This window comes from Acinonyx jubatus, chromosome E2 (assembly GCF_027475565.1).
Source record: "Acinonyx jubatus isolate Ajub_Pintada_27869175 chromosome E2, VMU_Ajub_asm_v1.0, whole genome shotgun sequence".
In the NCBI taxonomy this organism is placed as follows: Eukaryota; Metazoa; Chordata; class Mammalia; order Carnivora; family Felidae; genus Acinonyx; species Acinonyx jubatus.
This window is the reverse complement of record NC_069396.1, coordinates 58,209,613-58,228,041: the sequence shown is the minus strand read 5'-3', so window position 1 is coordinate 58,228,041 and position 18,429 is coordinate 58,209,613. Positions and strand designations below refer to the sequence as shown.

The following is an 18,429-nucleotide window of genomic DNA, read 5'->3' as shown; positions in this document are numbered from 1 at the left end:
CCGCTCACGCTGACAGTGCTCTGTGTCCGCGTTCACTGACCACTGGACTTCCGACTCACAGGCGGGGGCAGAGACCTCGGAGTACACACTGGACATTCCCAGACGCCAGCCACCCAGACCTGCCTCAGCTGTGGGGACGGTCCTGCCTCACAGGTCTTGGAAGGTGGAGCCAGCCTCTGGCTACAGATGCCCGACAGTCTAGCTGGCCACTTTCCCAGACCCGCTTGCAGCTAGGGCATGGAGTGTGGCCTGGGTCTTGCCGGTCAGATGCACCAGCACCTTCCTAGGGAAGGCACCAGGGTTTGGACCCCAGGACTCTGCACTGAGATGAGGACAAGGGGTGGGGGAGACAGCACCCTGATGAGGCTGCCCAGGGACTGCATTCAACAGTGAGCCGCACCCAGGCCCCTCCTCAACCACCTCTGCGAGGTCCCAGACCCATGGCCCCCGAGCTCATACCCCATCCTCAGCAACAGACTGGATTCCTCTCTTCACAAACTGGGTTACCCCAGACCTACTGAAACCGGTATTCGGGGGTCCCCATGAATGGGTGGCCTCCCACAATTAACACTCTAGCAATGCCCGTTTAAATCTGCTGCTTACAGATGTGAACGCGGGAGCCCAGAGCGGGTGAGACCTAAGATCACGCGGCCAGGAAGCCACAGACTGACTTCAGAACTCCAGCCTCCAAGGCTCCTCCAAGGCCGGCCTCCGTAAGAGAGCAGTGGGGCGAGCCACACCCAGGCCCTTCGTGGGCCGGATGGAACCCACCTCCCCCTGGTCTCCAGGCGCAAGGACGACGAAATGGTGCCCACGGCCTCCTGGCGATGGTGGGGGTCCAGGTCGGGCCTGGCCACAACAGAACCTGGGACTGCGGTGTGCACAACTCAATGACTTTATTACTCTCCATATGCTGAATTGTCTCCGCGGCGCCTCCCAGGAGCAGCCATCTGTCCATCACACGCCACCGGCCGCAGAGAGGAGCAAGGCCAAGGAGCCAACTAGCAGAGCCCGACCGTCCTGTGGGAACCACTGGCCCCTTCCCGTCCTCTCCCCCACATCCCCCAGACGGGGAGGGGTGTCCCTCCTTCGGCCCTCCTCCGGATCCAGGCTCCACTTCTGGGCTCCTGGGCCTCGGGCGTCCTTCCCGCCAGGGCGGGAGGCAGGTGCGGAGAGAAGGGGAGGCGGGGCCTGTGGGCGCACACCGAGTAGGGTGGGAGGGGCTGGGAGGGCTTTGAAGCCGGAACACGAACGTGGGGAGGGGACAGAAAGAGCAAAAGGACAACGTGAGAGCCCGGGCCGGCGGAGGAGCCGGCGCAGGCACCGGAGGGGGGCTGCGGGCCCGGGCAGCACCGAGGGCAGAAAGGCGGGCGCTACCCCAGGGGCCAGGCCGGGAACGCGCCCCCGCCCCCGCCCCCCGGGCCCGCCGCCGCCCCCGCGCCGCCCGCCGCCCGGCCGTGGATGCGCTGGTGGCGCAGCACGTGCTCGCGGCGCCCGAAGCCCTTGCCGCACTGCCAGCAGGCGAACGGCCGCGCCCCCGAGTGCGTCTTGCGGTGGCGCACCAGGTGCTCGCGCCAGTAGAACGTCTTGCCGCACTCGCAGCAGGCGTGCGGCTTCTCGCGCGCGGGCAGCGGGCGCAGGGCCGGCCCCGGGCCGCCGGGGTGCGTGCCGCGGTGGCGCCGCAGGTGCTCCTTGCGCCGGAAGGCCTTGCCGCACTCGGGGCAGGCGTGCGGCTTCTCGCCCGAGTGGCTCTGCCGGTGGCGCAGCAGGTGCGCAGGCTTCAGGGCGGCCTTGCCGCACTCGGGGCAGGAGGCGGTGCCCGGGGCCGCCGGCAAGGCGGGCGGGCCGGGCGCAGGTGGGGCCGCCGGGGCCGGCGGAGGGCTGCCGGGCTCCTGCTTGTAGGGGCGCGCGGCCTGGGGGTCCCCCGTCGCCAGCACCTCAGCCCCGGGGACCGCATCTCCTGCCGGGCAGAGGCACAGGGTGAGGGCAGGTGGCTCAGCAGACGGCGGGGGCGGGGAGGGCAGGGGCAGGCCGGGGATGAAGGGCCCCCCGCTGGAGCGGGTGGGGAATGCTTAATGCCTGGAAACCACGGGGCGAGAGAAGGGCTGACTGCAGGCTGCTTATTCACCCCGAGGAGCCGCGTACCCAGCACGGTGCTTGGTACACACCGCAAAGTCACCGCCAAATAAATGCACGGATGCATGGATATGAGGGAGGATGGGTGAATGGATGTGACATTCGTCGTGTACAGAGGAGGGGCTTGATGGGTGAAGGCAGGTCAGCGGGTGGGTGGGCGGAGGAGGAGGAGATGGGCAGATGAATGAATCCGAAGTCCAGGGTGTAGATGGATGGGTGGGGGGATGGATGGGAGGGGAAGTAGGGAGACAGATGAATGAATGAGCAGGGAGGCAGACTGATGGGTGAACAGTGGGTGAGGAGGGAGTAGACGGCTAGGTTAGTGGGGGGTGGTGGGGGGGATGGGGGGGTTGGTTGAGCGAGTTAGTGGGTGAGTGGGCAGGCTGACTGCTTGCCCCGGGAAGGGGGTGGGCAGCAGGCTGCGTCCAAGTGGGTATCTGGGTGGACAGACAGATGGGTAGGTAAGCAGGTAAGTCAGGTGGACGAATGAACCTCATTTCCTTTCTCCCGGCTTTCAAACTGCTCTACGGCGTTCCAGGTAGATACGCAACCCGTTTCTATCCGACTTGCCTCACAAGCTTCCAGCTCATGACTCAACTTACAAAAAACAGTTCCAGCACAACTGAAGAGTCTGGTCCCCCTGTCCCACCCTTCCATGCCAACCACCAGGTCCCAAGCCGTGCTGTCCCGGCCTCCCCCCAGCCTGTGGAGTGGGTGCAGAGACACCTACTATCGGGCAGAAGCCCCAATCCCTATCTGGCTCTGGCCCTGACTTGTTGTGTGGCTTCAGGCAAGCTGCTTGAGTTCTCCTGGCCTCGGGTTGCTGCTGTTAGATCTAGGCTTCCGGAGAGCCGAGTGTACCAGCTGGGCAGCCAAAGGTGACGTGGGCTTGGTGCACGGCAGTGTATTTAAAAATACAAAAAACGTTTAAAAATCAGGCAACATCCTAGAAATCTACACTTCTGTCTTCTCTTGAGGAAAAACCGTAGACGTACTGTGCCCACGTTCCCATGTGGCAACGCAGGCTGCAGGAGACTGGCAGGACAGTGCCTATCACTCGCCAACAGCTGGTGCGTGTCACCGGGCACCTGCTATCCTGACCCCCCACTCACTGTGCCCTCCATGGGGGCGTGTCTGACCCATCTCCAGCCCTGGTGCCCAGCTCGGGGCCTGGCACACGGCAGGGACACCACGAATGTTCACTGAACGAATGAATGACAGGCAGGAGGAGAACACCTTCAGGGTAAGAGGGGAGCACAGTGTGAAAGGGGGGTAAGCTACTCACCTAAAGGCATCATCACACCATCTTCCTTTCCGACAGCCACCCCAGAGCCTTCCGTCACATCCTGAGGTGCCCTCATTGCTGGTCCCTGAAACGAGAGATACGACACTCAGAACTGAGAGACCACAGCGATAGCCTCTACTTTTCTCCCCTGCGACCCCTGCTACATTCAGACAGTCATCAGGTCCTATCACAAGCTCCGAGGGAAGCCGGCCACCAGGTCTCCTGCTGGCCACCATGTGAGGGACCCATCTGGGGAGTGGACCCTCCAGCCTCAGCCACAACCTGAGACACTTGTGCCAGATGTGCCCCAAATTCCTGACCCGTGGAAACTGTGTGGACAACAAATGTTTGTTGTCGCAAGCTGCCAAGTTTGGGGTGACTTGTATGTAGCAACAGACAACTGATGCACCTTCTCTAAATCCTGCCTTAGCTTTTTACTGCCCTTTGGGTAAAGTGCAAACTCCTTGACAAAATACACAACAGAAACACATAAGCTACCTTTAACTCAAGAAAAAAATAAAGTTTTTTCTTCCATCAGGAATGGATTTTTTTCTCAGCACAAGTGGTGGACCGCTTCTGAGCACGATGGTGCCAGCCAGGAACACCAAGGTTACTGAAAATGTTTCAGACTAATTTAGGTTCCTTTACGCTATTGTCAATGTTTCTCAAGCCCTTGCCCCCCAAGGAACAGATCAGAATCCTGGTGCTGATGCAGTTGACTACTGAGTTCCACACATCCAACCCTACCTCTCACATTTTACTTCTTTCAAGTGTAACGTTTAGGATGGAAGTCAGCAATGCCTAAAATCTTTTTTTTTTTTTAAGTTTATTTTCAGAGAGAAACACAGAGAGTGAGAGAGCAAGCGGGGGAGGGGGAGAAAGAGAGAGGGAGAGAAAGAATTCCAAGCAGGCACCAGTGTCAACACGGACGGAGCCTGACGTGGGGCTCAAACACACCAACCGTGAGATCACGACCTGAGCCAAAACCAAGAGCCGGCTGCTTCACTGACTGAGACACCCAGGTGCCCTAGTAATGCCTAAAATTCTCTCACCTAGCAAGAAGAGTCTTCAGGAAGCTTCCGAAGCCTTTCTCAAACGTGCGTGGTTTGGAATCTGTGACGCCTACGTTGCCTGGTGGTGGCAGGATGAGTACTTTGCGTGGTCGCCTTTCTGCGCCGGCACACTGAACTGGTTCCCGGCCACTGGTGCAGCTCAGGGTGTCATGGTGCTGCACATGCCACCCCGCTGCTTGCTGCTACTGTGGCCCACAAGGCCCGCGCGCCCGGCCCCGCCTCTCGCCAGGGTCCTGCCTGGAGCCCCACGGTAGAACACTTACGGCGCCCCGAGTGTGCCAGGCTCTCTCAAACCTCTACTCTTCGTTCTGTTCTCTGCCTGGAACCCACTCTTCATACCCTTTCCCCTGTCTACCTTCTACATGTCCTTCAGGACCTGGCGGAGCCCACATCCCTGCCATTACACACAGGCTTAGGACCCTGTGTGACTTGGGAACAGGCCCTACGCTGGTCCCCAGCACATTGCACTTCACAACAGCTTCACTCAGAACAGACGTACAATAAATGCACGCGTTTAAAGCATACGATCAAGTAAGTTTCAACACGTATACACGCGTGAAGCCACCATCACAATCGGAATGGCGGACACATCTAGCAGCCCCTGAAAGTCTCCTTGTGCACGTCTGTGATCGCTCCGCCTCCTCCCCATTACGCCTCAGCACCTGCTGGTGCGTTTCTCACCGCTACCGGGTGGTTTTCACGTTCTAGAACTTGACACAGAACCACACGATAATTAGGTACTTTTCGGGGGGCGGGGGGGTGGGCGGTTCCTGAAATATAATTATTTTGAGATTGGGGATACTGGCCCCCAGTTTTCTTATCTTGTAAGCTCTTTGGTTTTGCATGTCAAGGTAATGCTTGCCCCGTAGAAGGAGCTGGGAAAGTGTTAGGAACGTTCTGAAATCTTGCAACACACGGTCTCTTTCGACCGACTTCTTCCCTTTCCCACGTTGTGTGTGTGACGGTCGCCCCAGCCGCGTGGCTGCTTCCACTGCACGTGGCTGAGTATCGCTCCATTGTGAAGCTGGACCACATGTGTTTATCTGTTCGGTGGGTCCCCACAGGGGTCGTTTCCGCTTTCTGGCTGTCACAGATGCCGCTGTCCTGCCATCGTTGACCTCACAGAAGGGACGAGTTCCATGTGGACGACTCCCAGGAGGGGCACTGGTGGCTCACAGGGCGGCCCCGTGTCTAACCATCACGGGAACTGCAGACACCACACAGTCCCACCACCACGGGAGAGGGCCCGGGCCCCTCGGCAGACGCCAAGCGAGTGAACGACGGACGTTATCAAAGGGCAAAACCGTCTGCCTTCGCTCTGATGAAGGAGGGTTTCCTAAAAGGGGATGTCCTGACATAAGGGGGAACCGAAGCGTGGGGTCAGGGTTTGGCCCGTGACCGACTAGGTCCCTAGGTGCCTCCAGCCACACACCCACTCGTGGGACCCCGAGCAAGTTCCTGCCCCTCCAGGGTCGGTGCACAGGGGCTGAGGTGCACTCGGTCTCCCCGAGTCCGAGGGCACAATCTGGGGTACCACCTGCTCCCCGGCCCCCAGCGGGGCTCCTGCAACCCGCAGGTGCCCGCCCTCACTGGCCTCCACTGCGGCCAGGTCAGCACGCCGCGAGCAGAGCCCAGGACGCTGCACTGCCAGCAGGCTGTCCTGGCGGTTCTGGGGCCCGCACAGGCTGAACGCCCTTGCTTCCTCTGGAGGACCCTACGGATGTCCTGCGGCTCTGGTTTGGGCTCCCGGACAGCGGACGCTAGACCGTGCGGAGACCAAGCACCGTCCACAAGAAGATACCCCGGCAGACTGGCGGTGGGATAAGGCTGACGCCCTGGGCCAGGCGTCGGGGGCTCAGTATCCGCTGTACAGCAGGGGTCAGAGCAGAATCTAGAGCGAGGGCCTGCGGATTCTTTTCCTCCCGCTGCCCCCTAACTGGCCGTGTGGCCTCAGGCAGGTTGCTTGGCCTCTGTGGGACTCACGCCTTCATCTGTGACAGAGGATACTGAGGCCCCAGGGCCGCACGCAGAGACAGGGAGGCCGTGCTGACAACAGGATTTACGGGGACTTGGAGCCTCCAGAGAGGTGGAGATGAGGGGGAGCCATGTGGTGGCCAGCTGTGTCTATACGGCTGACCCCCAATAAAAACTGCGGATGGCAGTCTGGGGAGCCTCCCCGGTTGGCACGAGCAGGCGTCGTCCACACGGCGCCCCTGGGCGAGGAGCTTCACGGGCCCTGCCCGCGGGCCTCTCGCCTTTGCTAACTGGACTCCACGTCCTTCACTGAAACGCATCTGAAGTCCTGAGTCCTTCTCAGGAATTACAGAACCCAGGCTGGTCCTGGGGATCCCCAGACTTGCAGGTGGTGTCACAGCGAGGGCATCCTTGGGGGAACTCCGGAGGGCTGTGCGCTGAGCCGCCTGGCAGTCAGGACCCCGGGGTGCACGTCCACACTTCCCATCCTGGCGCTCGTTCGTGTACTTACTTGAGCTCTACTGGGCAAGGGGCGGGGCGTGAGGGCCACGGGCCCTGCAGGCCACAGCAAGAAGGCGGGACGTCCGTCTCGCACGGGTCTGGGGTCTGGCCCAAGTCCTGCTAAGCACTCAGATGCACTGCCTCGGTGAGCCCCGCCAGCCACCCTGAGCCACGGCCACGACGCCCCCTCACCTTCCTGCCAGCCCCACAGGTCCATCCGCCGACCTTGGCTTTCACATCTGACAGTGGACCTGTGCTCTCTTCTCTGAAGCCTCAGGACTCCCCTGAGTGCTGACCTCTGAGGCACAGACTGGCGGGTGTTTCCTGTTGTGCTGATCACAGCTGGGCCTCCCCGCTCCTGCCCGCCCACCAGCTTTCCTCCGGGCTTCCCGGGCTGGCGGACGCCCAGCCCTTTGGCTACGGTGTGCCTGGACCAGACTCGGGTGACTGACAGCAGGCAAGTCGGTCCAGCCCCATCCACCTCCCCATCACCTGCAGAACAGACCAGGCTCTCCCTCAACAGAGGTGACAGGAGACCTCACACCGCTGCCCGCGTCAAATCTTCTCTCCCAGGACAGACGAGGGAGGCCAGGGAGGCTACTCATCCACTTGCTGGCAAGCACTTTTTGGAGCACCTACTATGCACCAGGCACTACTGAAAGCAGGGAAGCACTGGTGAACGAGACAAAGGCCCCTGTGCTCTAGAGTCTACGTTCTGGCCATTAGACAAACCATAAAGAAGTAACGAGTTCCACAAGGCTGGCTTAGCCACATAGGGATTTCTTTCAGCCCCCTGGAATCGGGGCAGGGGAGTCCTTAGAAGCGTGGAGTCTCATACGCGGTTGCGGGGACGCCAAGTGAGAAGCCACTCAGGAAGCATTTTGGCAACTTGTTCTAAAATTACACACACTTGGGGCACATGCACCCCGATGTTTACAGAGCACTATCAACAAAAGCCAAATTATAGAAGGAGCCCAAATGTCCATCGGCGGATAAAGAGGATGTGGTGTATGTACGCAATGGGATACTACTCAGAGATGAAAAAGAATGAAATCTTGCCATTTGCAACTATGTGGATGGAACTAGAGAGTATTATGCTAAGTGAAATAAGTCACAGAAAGACATATGGTATCACTCACATGTGTAATTTAAGAAAGAAAAAAACAGAACATATGGGAAGGGAAGGAAAATAAAATAAAAACAGAAACAGACCATAAAAGACTCTAAAATATAGAGAACAAGCTAGGGGTTGCTAGAGGGGAGGTGGGTGGGGGATGGGCTAAATGAGTGACAGGCACACAGGGCCCCAGGGTGACAGGGCCGTGAGGGGCAGCACTTGGGGCCCTGGGGTGACTGCACGGCTCTGTGTCCTGACTGTGGCTGTGGTTACGATTAGCCACCGCGTGTTAACAGCAGAAAGAACCATATGCCCCCTGGAAATGTTAGAAACACACAGCCAAGGGGCGCCTGGGTGGCTCAGTCGGTTAGGCCTCCGACTTCAGCTCAGGTCGCGATCTCGCGGTCCGTGGGTTCGAGTCCCGCGTCGGGCTCTGGGCTGACAGCTCAGAGCCTGGAGCCTGCTTCCGATTCTGTGTCTCCCTTTCTCTCTGACCCTCCCCCATTCATGCTCTGTCTCTCTCTGTCTCAAGAATAAATAAACGTTAAAAAAAAAAAAAAAAGAAAGAAACACACAGCCAAAGCCACAGCTCCTTGCACTGTCACAATGGATTCAGCACCTGAGCGTGAGACCCTCCAAGAGCGTTTCTTGAAGCTTCCACGTGCTCTAATGAGCGGCCAGGTCTGGAGACACAGCCGGACCCCTGAGCACACACAACTTGTCCGTCCTGGCAGGCTCCGCCGAGGATGGGCACGGACCCACAGACCAGAGCAGCCCTGGTCCTGGGGGCGTTTCCCAGATGCCAGCTCTCCCTGCACCTCCCACAGCGTCACCGCAATGGCCTAACACCCTAGCGATAACCGCTGTCCACAACTTTCACCTAAATGGTCGTGAGTGACACCAGAAGTGGGGCAAGGGCATCACAGGGACACTGTGGACAATTCAGCGCGATCACTTAAAATGGTGTCACCCCAGAGCCCTGAGCCCTGGACGGCTCTGAGCCCGAGTCCTGCTCTCCTACCAGAACAGGAGAGAACACACAGAAGGGGCGGTGAAGACACCTGGGCACACGGGCAGGCCTCCTCCAAGCGGAGGCCTCCTCCAAGCGGAGGGTCATCGGGAACCACGACTCCACGAGAATCGAGGACCCCCCACTTCCTTGTGCACACACCTGCCTCTGGCCAGGCACAGCACCCTGATCCTAATCCCAGAGCTCGTGACTCTGTGACTTCACGTGTCAAAAGGGCTGGGACACTGACGATGTGACTGACTTAAGGATCCTGATGTGTGGGGACAATCCCAGATCATCCCGACGGGCCCCAGGTCATCATGGGAGTGTTCTGTGTGAAAGAGGGATAGCTGAGGGTCAGGAGGGGATGTGACCTTGGAAGCAAAGGTCAAGTGAGGCACTCTGCAGACGGAGGAAGGGGAAGAAGGCCACGAGCCTCAGCACGTGGGCACCCCGGAAGCTGGGAGAGGCAGGAGACGGATGCCTTCCTGGGGCCTCCTTCTGGGGGCGGACCCCCCCCCCCCGGACACCCCCGGGACCTCCTTCTGGGGCTTCTGGGGATGGATTCCACCCCACTCCCCCGCCTGCTTCTGGGGGAGGATCCCCCCTCCCCCTGGGCCTCCTTTTGGGGACAGATTCCCAACCCTGGGCCTCCTTCTGGGGACGGATGCCCCCCAGCCTCCTTATGGGGATGGATCCCCACCCCCCCACCCTGGAGCCTCCTTCTGGGGACAGATCCCCCCCCCTTCTTTCTGGGAATGGATCCCCCCCACCCGCCGGAGCCTCCTTCTGGGGGCGGATCCCTTCCCCCCACCCACCCAGCCTCCTTCTGGGGACAGATTCCCCCCCACCCTGGAGCCTCCTTCTGGGGATGGATTCCCCCCTGGAGCCTCCTTCTTGAAGGAGCACAGCCCACACCCTGGTTTCAGCCAGCGAGACCCGAGTCAGACCGCTGACCTCCAGAACCCTGAGTGGGTAAGTCTGCATCGTCTTTAAGGCACGGGGTCTGCAGGAACTTGTTACGGAGGCAGCAAGAAGAAACACACAAGCAACCCTGGGACACAATGACCCAGAGAAGCCGCCTGAGGGGAGGGAACAGAGGGGTGAGGCTCGTCCCAGGGAAGGGTGGAGAGGGTATCAGAGAGGCAGAAAGACACAAAGGACCACAACTGCGTCCCTGGCACCCGACAGTGCCCCACAGACGCTCACAACAACATCCTGCCATCTTTCTAACTCCTCATTCCCCCTGTCCACCGGCCTCTGACCCGCCAGCCTCTGTGCCGGCCTGGGCTGGGCTCCGGCTGCTCCCTCATCTTGGCTGCTCTCCTCCTGGTCTCTGCACGGCGGGTCGCTGGCACCACGCGGCCACATGTGGCTGCTGAGCACCCGGAAAGGTGCCAAGTGCCACGTGCCCAGAGGGTCACAACCTGGCTATGCTAAGCTCAACCAAGGATTAAACCGACTGGTTTCTCTTCAGCCCTCCCAAAGAGCTCCTAGAAGGCTGTCTTCAGCCCTCCCGATGTGCTCCTAGAAGGCTCTCTTTGGCCCTCCCGATGTGCTCCTAGAAGGCTCTCTTTGGCCCTCCCGATGTGCTCCTAGAAGGCTCTCTTTGGCCCTCCCGATGTGCTCCTAGAAGGCTCTCTTTGGCCCTCCCGATGTGCTCCTAAAAGGCTCTCTTTGGCCCTCCTGATGTGCTACTAAAAGGCTCAGGATCCCAGAACTGGCCTGAGTCCTACTTCTAACTGGACAGAGCTGCTCTGAACCAGGGACTGGCAGGCTTTTCCTGCAGTAGCCGGAGTAGAGGATCTTGGCTGTGCTGGCCCCCCGGCCTGTGTCCCCACTACCTCACCTTGCCCTTGTGAAGGCGGCCACCGGCAATGCACAGGACAGGCAGGGCTGTGCATCCAGAGAGGTCCAGGATGGGTGGGGGCAGGGCTGGCCCACTGGCCAGTTGGGCGACCCCTGCATTTACTAAAGAGTGCAGCCTCCCCCAAAGGGATGGCTGACCTTTGCCCTCAACCACCACCGGGAGGTGACCTCCAAGCCCCTGGGGCATCCTACCTGCCTGGGGGCCTGGGGCCACACCAGCTGGGTCCAACAATACGAGGTACAACGGTGACTTTCAGACGCTGCACCTGCTCCCTGCAGAGGGGCTGGAGAGCGAGGTGGGTGGTGCCTGTAGCCCCAGTAAGCACTCGGGGCACCACCCCGGCTCAGGGAGCCACCCCCCACTCCAGCCGGCCAGACTGCACACACGTGGTCATATAATGTTGCCGGGAGGAGTCAGCCGCCCTCATGCCATGTGAGGGGGAGGTCGGAGGCTCCTTGTGGGTGGGGCTCCTCCAGACCCCACCCCTGCATCTCTCCTCACCTGGACCCACCCCTGCATCCTCCCACTGCCCGGACCCCGCCCTTGCGCCTCCTGCCTCTGCTGAAGCTGCATCCTCGTCCTCCTGCCAACGTGAGCAGCATCACCAGCACGGTAAACAAGACGGCTTTCACGGAGTCCTCCTCCTGACTCGCTCCACATAGGTCCCTGGGAGACCCCAAAGCTGCACGAGGGTCTGCCGGCAGGGTGGTCTCAGGGACCACCTGCACTGCTCTCCACGCCGGACTCTCTCCGCCCCACGACCGGCCGCCTGGGGCTTGCCTGGTGACTCCTACCCGCTGAGACCAGCCTCCTTCTGTAGGTCTGCAGGGGCGAGGCGGGAGGGAGGCCAGGCTCTGAGCAAGCCGGCGCGGAGGTGGCGGCCGAGGGGCACGCGTGCGAGCAGCCACCCCCCCCCCCCCCCCCCCCCGCGGCTCACCCAGAGCTCCTCCAGCAGGGCCACGGCGTCCTCCCCGCTCTGGGGCCGGCGGCTGCACACCCAGGCCTGGATGTCCGCGGGCAGGGCGCTCAGGAACTGCTCCAGCACCAGCAGCTCCAGCATCTGCTCCTTGGTGTGCACCTCGGGCCGCAGCCAGTCCCGGCACAGCGCTCGCAGCAGGCCCAGCGCCTCGCGGGGGCCCGGCGCGTCTCCCAGGTGGAAGTGGCGGAAGCGGTGCCACGGTGAGTCCAGGGCCAGGCCCTCGGCAGCCTGGCCTTCCTGCTTCACGGGCTGGGGACACGGGCCCTCCATGGGGTCGCGAGCCCCGCAGGGACAGCGGGCCTGTGGGGAGGGAAGTGAGCGTGGTGAGAGCTGAGCCCGCGATGCTACAAACCGCCTCCTCCCACCGTCGCCGTGAGGGGGGCACCCCCAGGAGCCCAGTGACCTGCAGTGAGGGGCAGCATCTCTCTGTGCCTCAGTCTCCCCTATCTTGCTCGGCGGAGGGCCTGCGGGGGAAGGTGCCTGGGGGCTGTGGCGCCCAGTGTCCTGCACACAACAGGTGCCCAAGGAATGGACATTTGGATCCCGGTCCTGGGACACAACAGGCTCAGACCCTGGCTCCGCCCTCCCTGCGGGGTGACCGTGGGCACTGCAGTCTCTTCCCCCCAGTTCAAGTGAGCAGAGCGGGGCATCATCGTGAGCACCACCATCGTCATAACCGCTCGCCCGCATGACGCACAAACCCCACCATCCCCAGCGTCCCCAACGGCAGCTGCTTCGGGACGCCTACTGCAAAGCCACCCCCAAATCGTCATGCTGAAGCTCTAACCCCAGCACAACATCCAGATGTGGGATGTGGGGAGGTGACGAGGAGGCCACCAATGCCGGCTGAAGCTGGTGGAAGGTGAGAGCTTCGTTAGAGGATGGGTCGGTCGTGGGGGGGTCTAATGTGTGTGGTGACTGTGCCTCCTGCTAGAAGCCGTGAGAGCCGCGATCCCCAGAGTTCTCGTCACAAGAAACAAGTCAGCCAACGAGAGGTGACGGACGTCAGCAGAACGGACTGTGGCGAGCACATCGCAACGTCTACACACGTCATCGCATCACCACCTTGCGCGTCAATCACACCTCAATACAACTGGGGAAAGACAGGAAGTCACGAGGATGAGGTCCACATCCAACAGGATGGGTGGCCTTGGCGGAAGAGAAATCCCCACCACCTGCCCTGTGAGAACAAAACCAGGCTGCTGTCCGCAGTCAGGACAAGGGTCCTCCCCAGACACCCAATCTGCCGGTCAAGGCACTTGACCTTGGACTCTGGCCCCAGAACCGAGACAGACAGATGTCTGCTGTTAAAGCCCCCAGCCAGTGATGGAGCGGAGGAATACACGGATGGGCCCCCAAGCACGTCCACGAATTGGGAAATGTGGCAGACTGCAGGAGTTCACCCATGTCCATCGTCCTCTTCTCCTCTGTGTGATCCCCCACCCCCGAGGAAGCCAGGTGCCCCTACTTCCGCTTTCCCCTTCCTGAGGGAGGGAACCCAGACGTGACCCCGGGAAACAGCTGGAAATGTCTGGAGATTTTTCACTGTTGGATGGGGGAGGGGAACAGTGCCTCAGGCGTCCAGCAGGCAGAGGCGAGGGATGCTGCTAGGTGTCCTAGAGCACACACGAGAGCCCCATGGCACAGAAAGGTCCAGTGCCAAGGCCGAGAGACCCCGGCTCGGGAGAGAGGTCCTCGCTGGGTCTGGGGACCCCTGGGTCTTGGCAGGTCAAAAGGATTTCATCACAAGAGATACTGCCTGTTTTAGTCCCGTTCTCTGGGTGTGCCGTGGGGTCTTCAGAGGCTGCATGGACACGGGCTGTGAGTGGCTGACCTGAGGTAGTCCCCTGGATAGCCTGAGTGCAAAGCCCTGACGCTTAACCACTACACCACCGACCACAGGCATCATCTCATTGCTGGGTCGGCTGTCACAGCCCCCGCAGCATCTCCCTGCTCCTGAGAGTGTCGCTCTAGTTGCAAATCACAACACTCACGAAGGGGTTTTTTTCCTTAATAGAAATCACGTTGTGACACTTCCCCACTCCAAACCTTCTGACTGCTTCCTCGCCTACTTCTCTGATTTCTTCCTTCTATCCCTGGCTCTCTATACTCAGCCACACTGCCTCCCTGATTATCTTCTTGGACCTAAGGCAAGTCCTATCCCAGGGCCTTTGTACCTGCTATTTTCTCCTTCCTAACCCTTGCTCAGCCGGCTCCTTCTCATATTTGAGGCCTCCATGTGATTCTCCCCCCCCCCCCATTGGAGAGTCTCCTCAAATCATCCGATTTGCACAGCATCCACACACCACTCCCTGCAGTTACCTTTCCCTTTAGTAATTCCCTTTCAGCGTTTAACAAGATGGGCTGTCGTGTTTGTATGCTGTTTTCCCTCACAAGAATTCAAGCTTCATTGAGAGCAAGAGACCCCAGGAGAGCCCAGCATGCTGGCTGGCACTCAAAGGAGATGTACAGGATGATCTTTCCTCTGAAAGGAGTATTATGGCCCCCGTTTCACAAGTGGAGAGAGTGAAGTTACTCAGCTAGTAAGGGGCAGAGCTTAGGCTCTGCAGGACCACCTCCTGCCTACCCGTCCCTCCATCTAAGCACTGACTGGGCCTGGGAGAGGCAGGGTAGGGTTTCCAGAACACCTGGGCCAGAGCTGAGTCTCGAAGGATGCACAGAAGCCTTCTGTACTGTGACAAACACCCTCCCCCCCACCCCCGAAGGGAGTGGAATCTGACCTGAGGGAGCCAGGCCCCAGCACCAAGTGGCAGGGCCCTGTAGTCATGGGTCATGGGTAGCCACGTTCCCACAGCTGTCCACACTGAGTTTCTCACAGCAGGGCCAGCGGGACCCTTCTCTGGGTCCCAGGGTCACCACCCTGAGAAAGCACATACTAAGTGCTAAGCAAGTTCATGCCACCCTGTAAACCAATCCTTACCACCCACTGAGGGTCCAGTGCCTCCTGCTACTGCTACAAAAGCATCTGTGACACTGTTGTCTGTGTCCAAGGAGTATCGTCCTGCCCGACCAGACACCCTGGAGGCCTTGGGAGACAGCCACTGAGTGGCCTCTGTCTCACACTGTCCCCACCCCACCGTCCCAACAGCCCTGTGAGCTGGGTACCATGGTGAGCAGGAGAAATGAACACTTAGAGGCAGGATTCAAGCCTGGAACCGTTCTGACTCCAGAGTCCCAGCACCTCTGCACAGCACGTTTGGCTAGCTGAATGCTGAAAAGATGGGCTCTGGACCTTGGCTGCGTGCCCCACTGTGTGACCTTGGACACGTGGGCTTCACTTCTGCACCTGGGACACAGGACTCGTGTAACAGCTTCTTCCCCACAGGGGTTGCTGGGAACCTGAACTAGAAGCGGCCCAGCTCCTAGTACACTTGAGGGTTTCCAGACCTCAGCACCAGTCATATCCGGGGCCAGATAATTCCACGTTGTGGCAGCCGCCCCACGCAACGTAACGTGTTTATCGACATCCCTGGCCTCTTCCCCCAGATGCCAGTGGCTATCTCCCCAACTGCGACAACCAGAAATGTTTCCAGATATTGCCACATGTCCCTAGGAGGCAAACTCGACCCCAGTGGAGAGCCACGGGTCCACTGGACAAATATTTACTCAGAGCACAAGGGCCCTGCAGCAAATCCCAGTTCGGCCACCTACCAGCCATCTGTCCTTGGACGAGATACAACAGCACCTTTTACACGGACTCTCCACAGCCCGGGCTGTACAATGGGGAGAAACATCAAACCAATCCCAGACCGCAGGAGGAATTCAAGATACAAGGACAACAAAGACGCTGAGAATAGCACTAGGCGCTATGCAAGTCCTCAACTGGAGTCAGAGCTGAAATTCCTGCTACTTTGTGGAGTGCTAGGGGGCACCGCTATTAACCAAACACGCATTAAAATCCAACTCTAAACGGGAACAGGAGACGCAAGAGGGCGACTGGAGGGGGGCGAGAAGGGGCAGTTTCAGGTGGCAACAGCAGCAAACGCAGCCTCGAGGCATCTTGCACCCACTAACCAACTTCCTCCCCTGAGCACGGTCACAGAGGTGGGCGCTCCAGTCCACAGGGAGCGCAGCGAGGGGACCCACCTTGTCCCGGGGACTCGCAGAACTCCTGGGCGCGCGCTCGCGCGCGCTCGAGGTCGAGGCAAAATGAACCACCTGCACCCCTCCAGAGGGGCGGGCCCCCGAGCCCCCGGCCCCACCCCTGGGGGGACTGTCCCCCTTCCCGGCCCCTCCCCCCTCCCTCGGCGGCTCACTTGCCTCTGCGTTCCCCACCTCCAGGGGCCACAGCCCCCTCCCACTTCCCGGCCCTCCCCCAGCCCCTCCCCCCCGTGCCCTCTCCCATCCCCCTCGCCCACCTCCCGCTTTACTCGGTCCCCGTCTTCTCCCTTCCCCCCCCCCCCGCTCCCCATCCCTCCCTCCTCCGGCCTCCAGCCCCCCTCTCCCCAAAGCGCGTCCAACCACCCCTCCCAGCCCCCCTTCCCCCCTCGCTCACCTCACTCTCCCAGACGAGGCCCCCCAAGCCCCCTCACCTCTTCGCACATGCGCACAAAGCTCACGGGGACTCCATGCCCCGGCAGGCTTTGCGCCAACTCATCCGTCCCCCCTCCCCCAACTCTCCGAGACCGGGTAGTCCGTTCCACGCCACACCACCGCCTTACAGGCCTCACCCAGAACTACACTTCCCATGAAGCATCGCGGCAAGGGACGCGTCCCGTTGGCCCCTCGCCGTGGCGTCCCTCGCACGCCTGTCTCCGAATGGCTCTAACGGCACCAGAACTACACTTCCCAAGGTGCATTGAGCACCGCCAGCGGCCTATCAGCCCTCGCAAACAAGGCCTCTCAGCGCGCCGGGCTTTGGACTACATTTCCCAGAATGTATATAGGACCTCCCATTGGCTCGCGCGCGAGCCCGTGCTTGCGAAGACATGCCGACTGGGGAGGCGGTGGGAGGGAAAGGGAGGAGTGTTGGCTGCGCTGTCCTGAGTGGGGGGAGGTTTTGTGCTGGGAGCTCGGGAGTGAAATCCTCTGGCGATCTGGGCGATAAGAGAGGAGGGGCCCCGCCAGAGTTCTGCGCCTGTCTGGCCTGCGGGTTGTCTCCTTGACAATGGGTCGCGTTTCCTCCCCTATAGGACCCGGCGGCGCTGACCGGGTCGGAGGTAGACGTGCTCGGCCCGGGGGCGCCCTGGGCCCTCTGGTTCGGCTCCTCTGGCGCAAGCCTCAGTGCTTCAGACTTCAGTGTCCTCTCCTGCGTGAGTCGGGAGAGGAGGCTTCCTGCCACACGTCCATGGCGTGCCCCCATCGGATAGGGCAACTGCCTCAGTTTCCCCATCTCGGAACCGGAAGAAAAAGTGGTTTTTGGAGCGGGAGGAAATCTTAAGAGATGGGTCGAAGCTTCGTATCCAGACGGATCCCGGCCTGGGGACGCTCACACGAGCCTCGGGGGCCCGGGGGCCAGAGCCAGACGCCATCCCCTACCTCGAACAGTAACTTTCCCCCCGGGTTTCACAAGTGGTCAGTGGCTGGATCAGAACTTGTTGTCCAAGACCGGTGAAAACCATCGCCCTCTTTGTGGCCCACCCTCCCCCGGCCCAGCCCTCTGCCCTCTCTTCACTCTTGCTTCTTGTGTTCCAGCCACACGGGCCTGCTTCTGCCCCTAGGAACTCGCTGATCCCACTCTCATCTGATTGCCCAGTTGACATCCCCTATCCGGCAGGGTGGGGGAGGGGCGGCAGAAGTTTTTGCACCCCCGCCTCGCAAGGACACACATCTTCCCTCCGTCTTACAGACTCACCGTCTTACAGAATGAATCCTTTGTCCACCCAAATGTCCAGGCCAGACATGGAAGGGTCGCCTTTGGCCCTGCCTTCAAGGTGGTCACAGTTGTCCATTTCTCTCCTTCCACAGCTGTCACCTGGCCTCCTCCCACCGTTGCACCCCACCCAGTCCCTTCACACGGCAGCCAGAGGGATCATTTTTGTGTGTAAGAAAACACATAAAATTTGCCATTTTAACCACGTTCAAGTGCACATTTCGGTGGCATTGAGTACATTCACGTTGTTGTGCAACTATCATTACCATCCATCTCCAGGACTCTTTTCCTCTTGCAAAACTGAAAGTGTGTCCAGTAAACAACTCCCCATTCTCTCTATCCACCCCCCCACACCAGCCCCTGGTGCCCCATAGGAGTGGAATCATACAGTATTTGTGTCCTTGTGACTGACTTATTTCATGTAACATAACGTCCTCAGGGTTCATCCATGATGTGGCATCTGCCAGAATTTCCTTCCTTTTTAAGACTGGTTAATACTTCATTATATCACATTTTGTTTTCCCGCTTATCACAGGGCTCTTAAATCTTAAACAGGAACAGGTCAGGACTGTTGGGCTTTTAAACAGGACTTTTGCTTAAAAGTCTCCATTGCAAACTCTTGATTCTGCCCTGCCAGGTCCCATATAATCAG

The 18,429-nt window shown here is 60.0% G+C and overlaps 1 protein-coding gene across 5 annotated transcripts; it reads right to left on the bottom strand.

The window, feature by feature from the left end:
• Nucleotides 1–879: 879 nt before the first annotated feature.
• On the bottom strand, nucleotides 880–16,774 carry ZNF444 (zinc finger protein 444). 5 transcript variants are annotated; one of them, XM_053210653.1, is made up of 5 exons: nucleotides 15,617–16,023; nucleotides 13,028–13,124; nucleotides 11,903–12,244; nucleotides 3,422–3,506; nucleotides 880–1,960 (listed from the first exon to the last, which is right to left on the bottom strand). In XM_053210653.1, exons 1-5 carry the CDS (start codon nucleotides 15,697–15,699, stop codon nucleotides 1,374–1,376), a joined length of 1,194 nt encoding a protein of 397 aa, XP_053066628.1. In that variant the 5' UTR covers nucleotides 15,700–16,023; the 3' UTR covers nucleotides 880–1,373. The 5 variants fall into 5 exon arrangements, with proteins under 5 accessions (XP_053066628.1, XP_026893309.1, XP_053066629.1 ...); XM_027037508.2 differs by lacking the exons at nucleotides 13,028–13,124; nucleotides 15,617–16,023 and adding an exon at nucleotides 16,636–16,774; XM_053210654.1 differs by lacking the exons at nucleotides 13,028–13,124; nucleotides 15,617–16,023 and adding an exon at nucleotides 16,498–16,631.
• Between the last annotated feature and the right edge of the window lie 1,655 nt (nucleotides 16,775–18,429).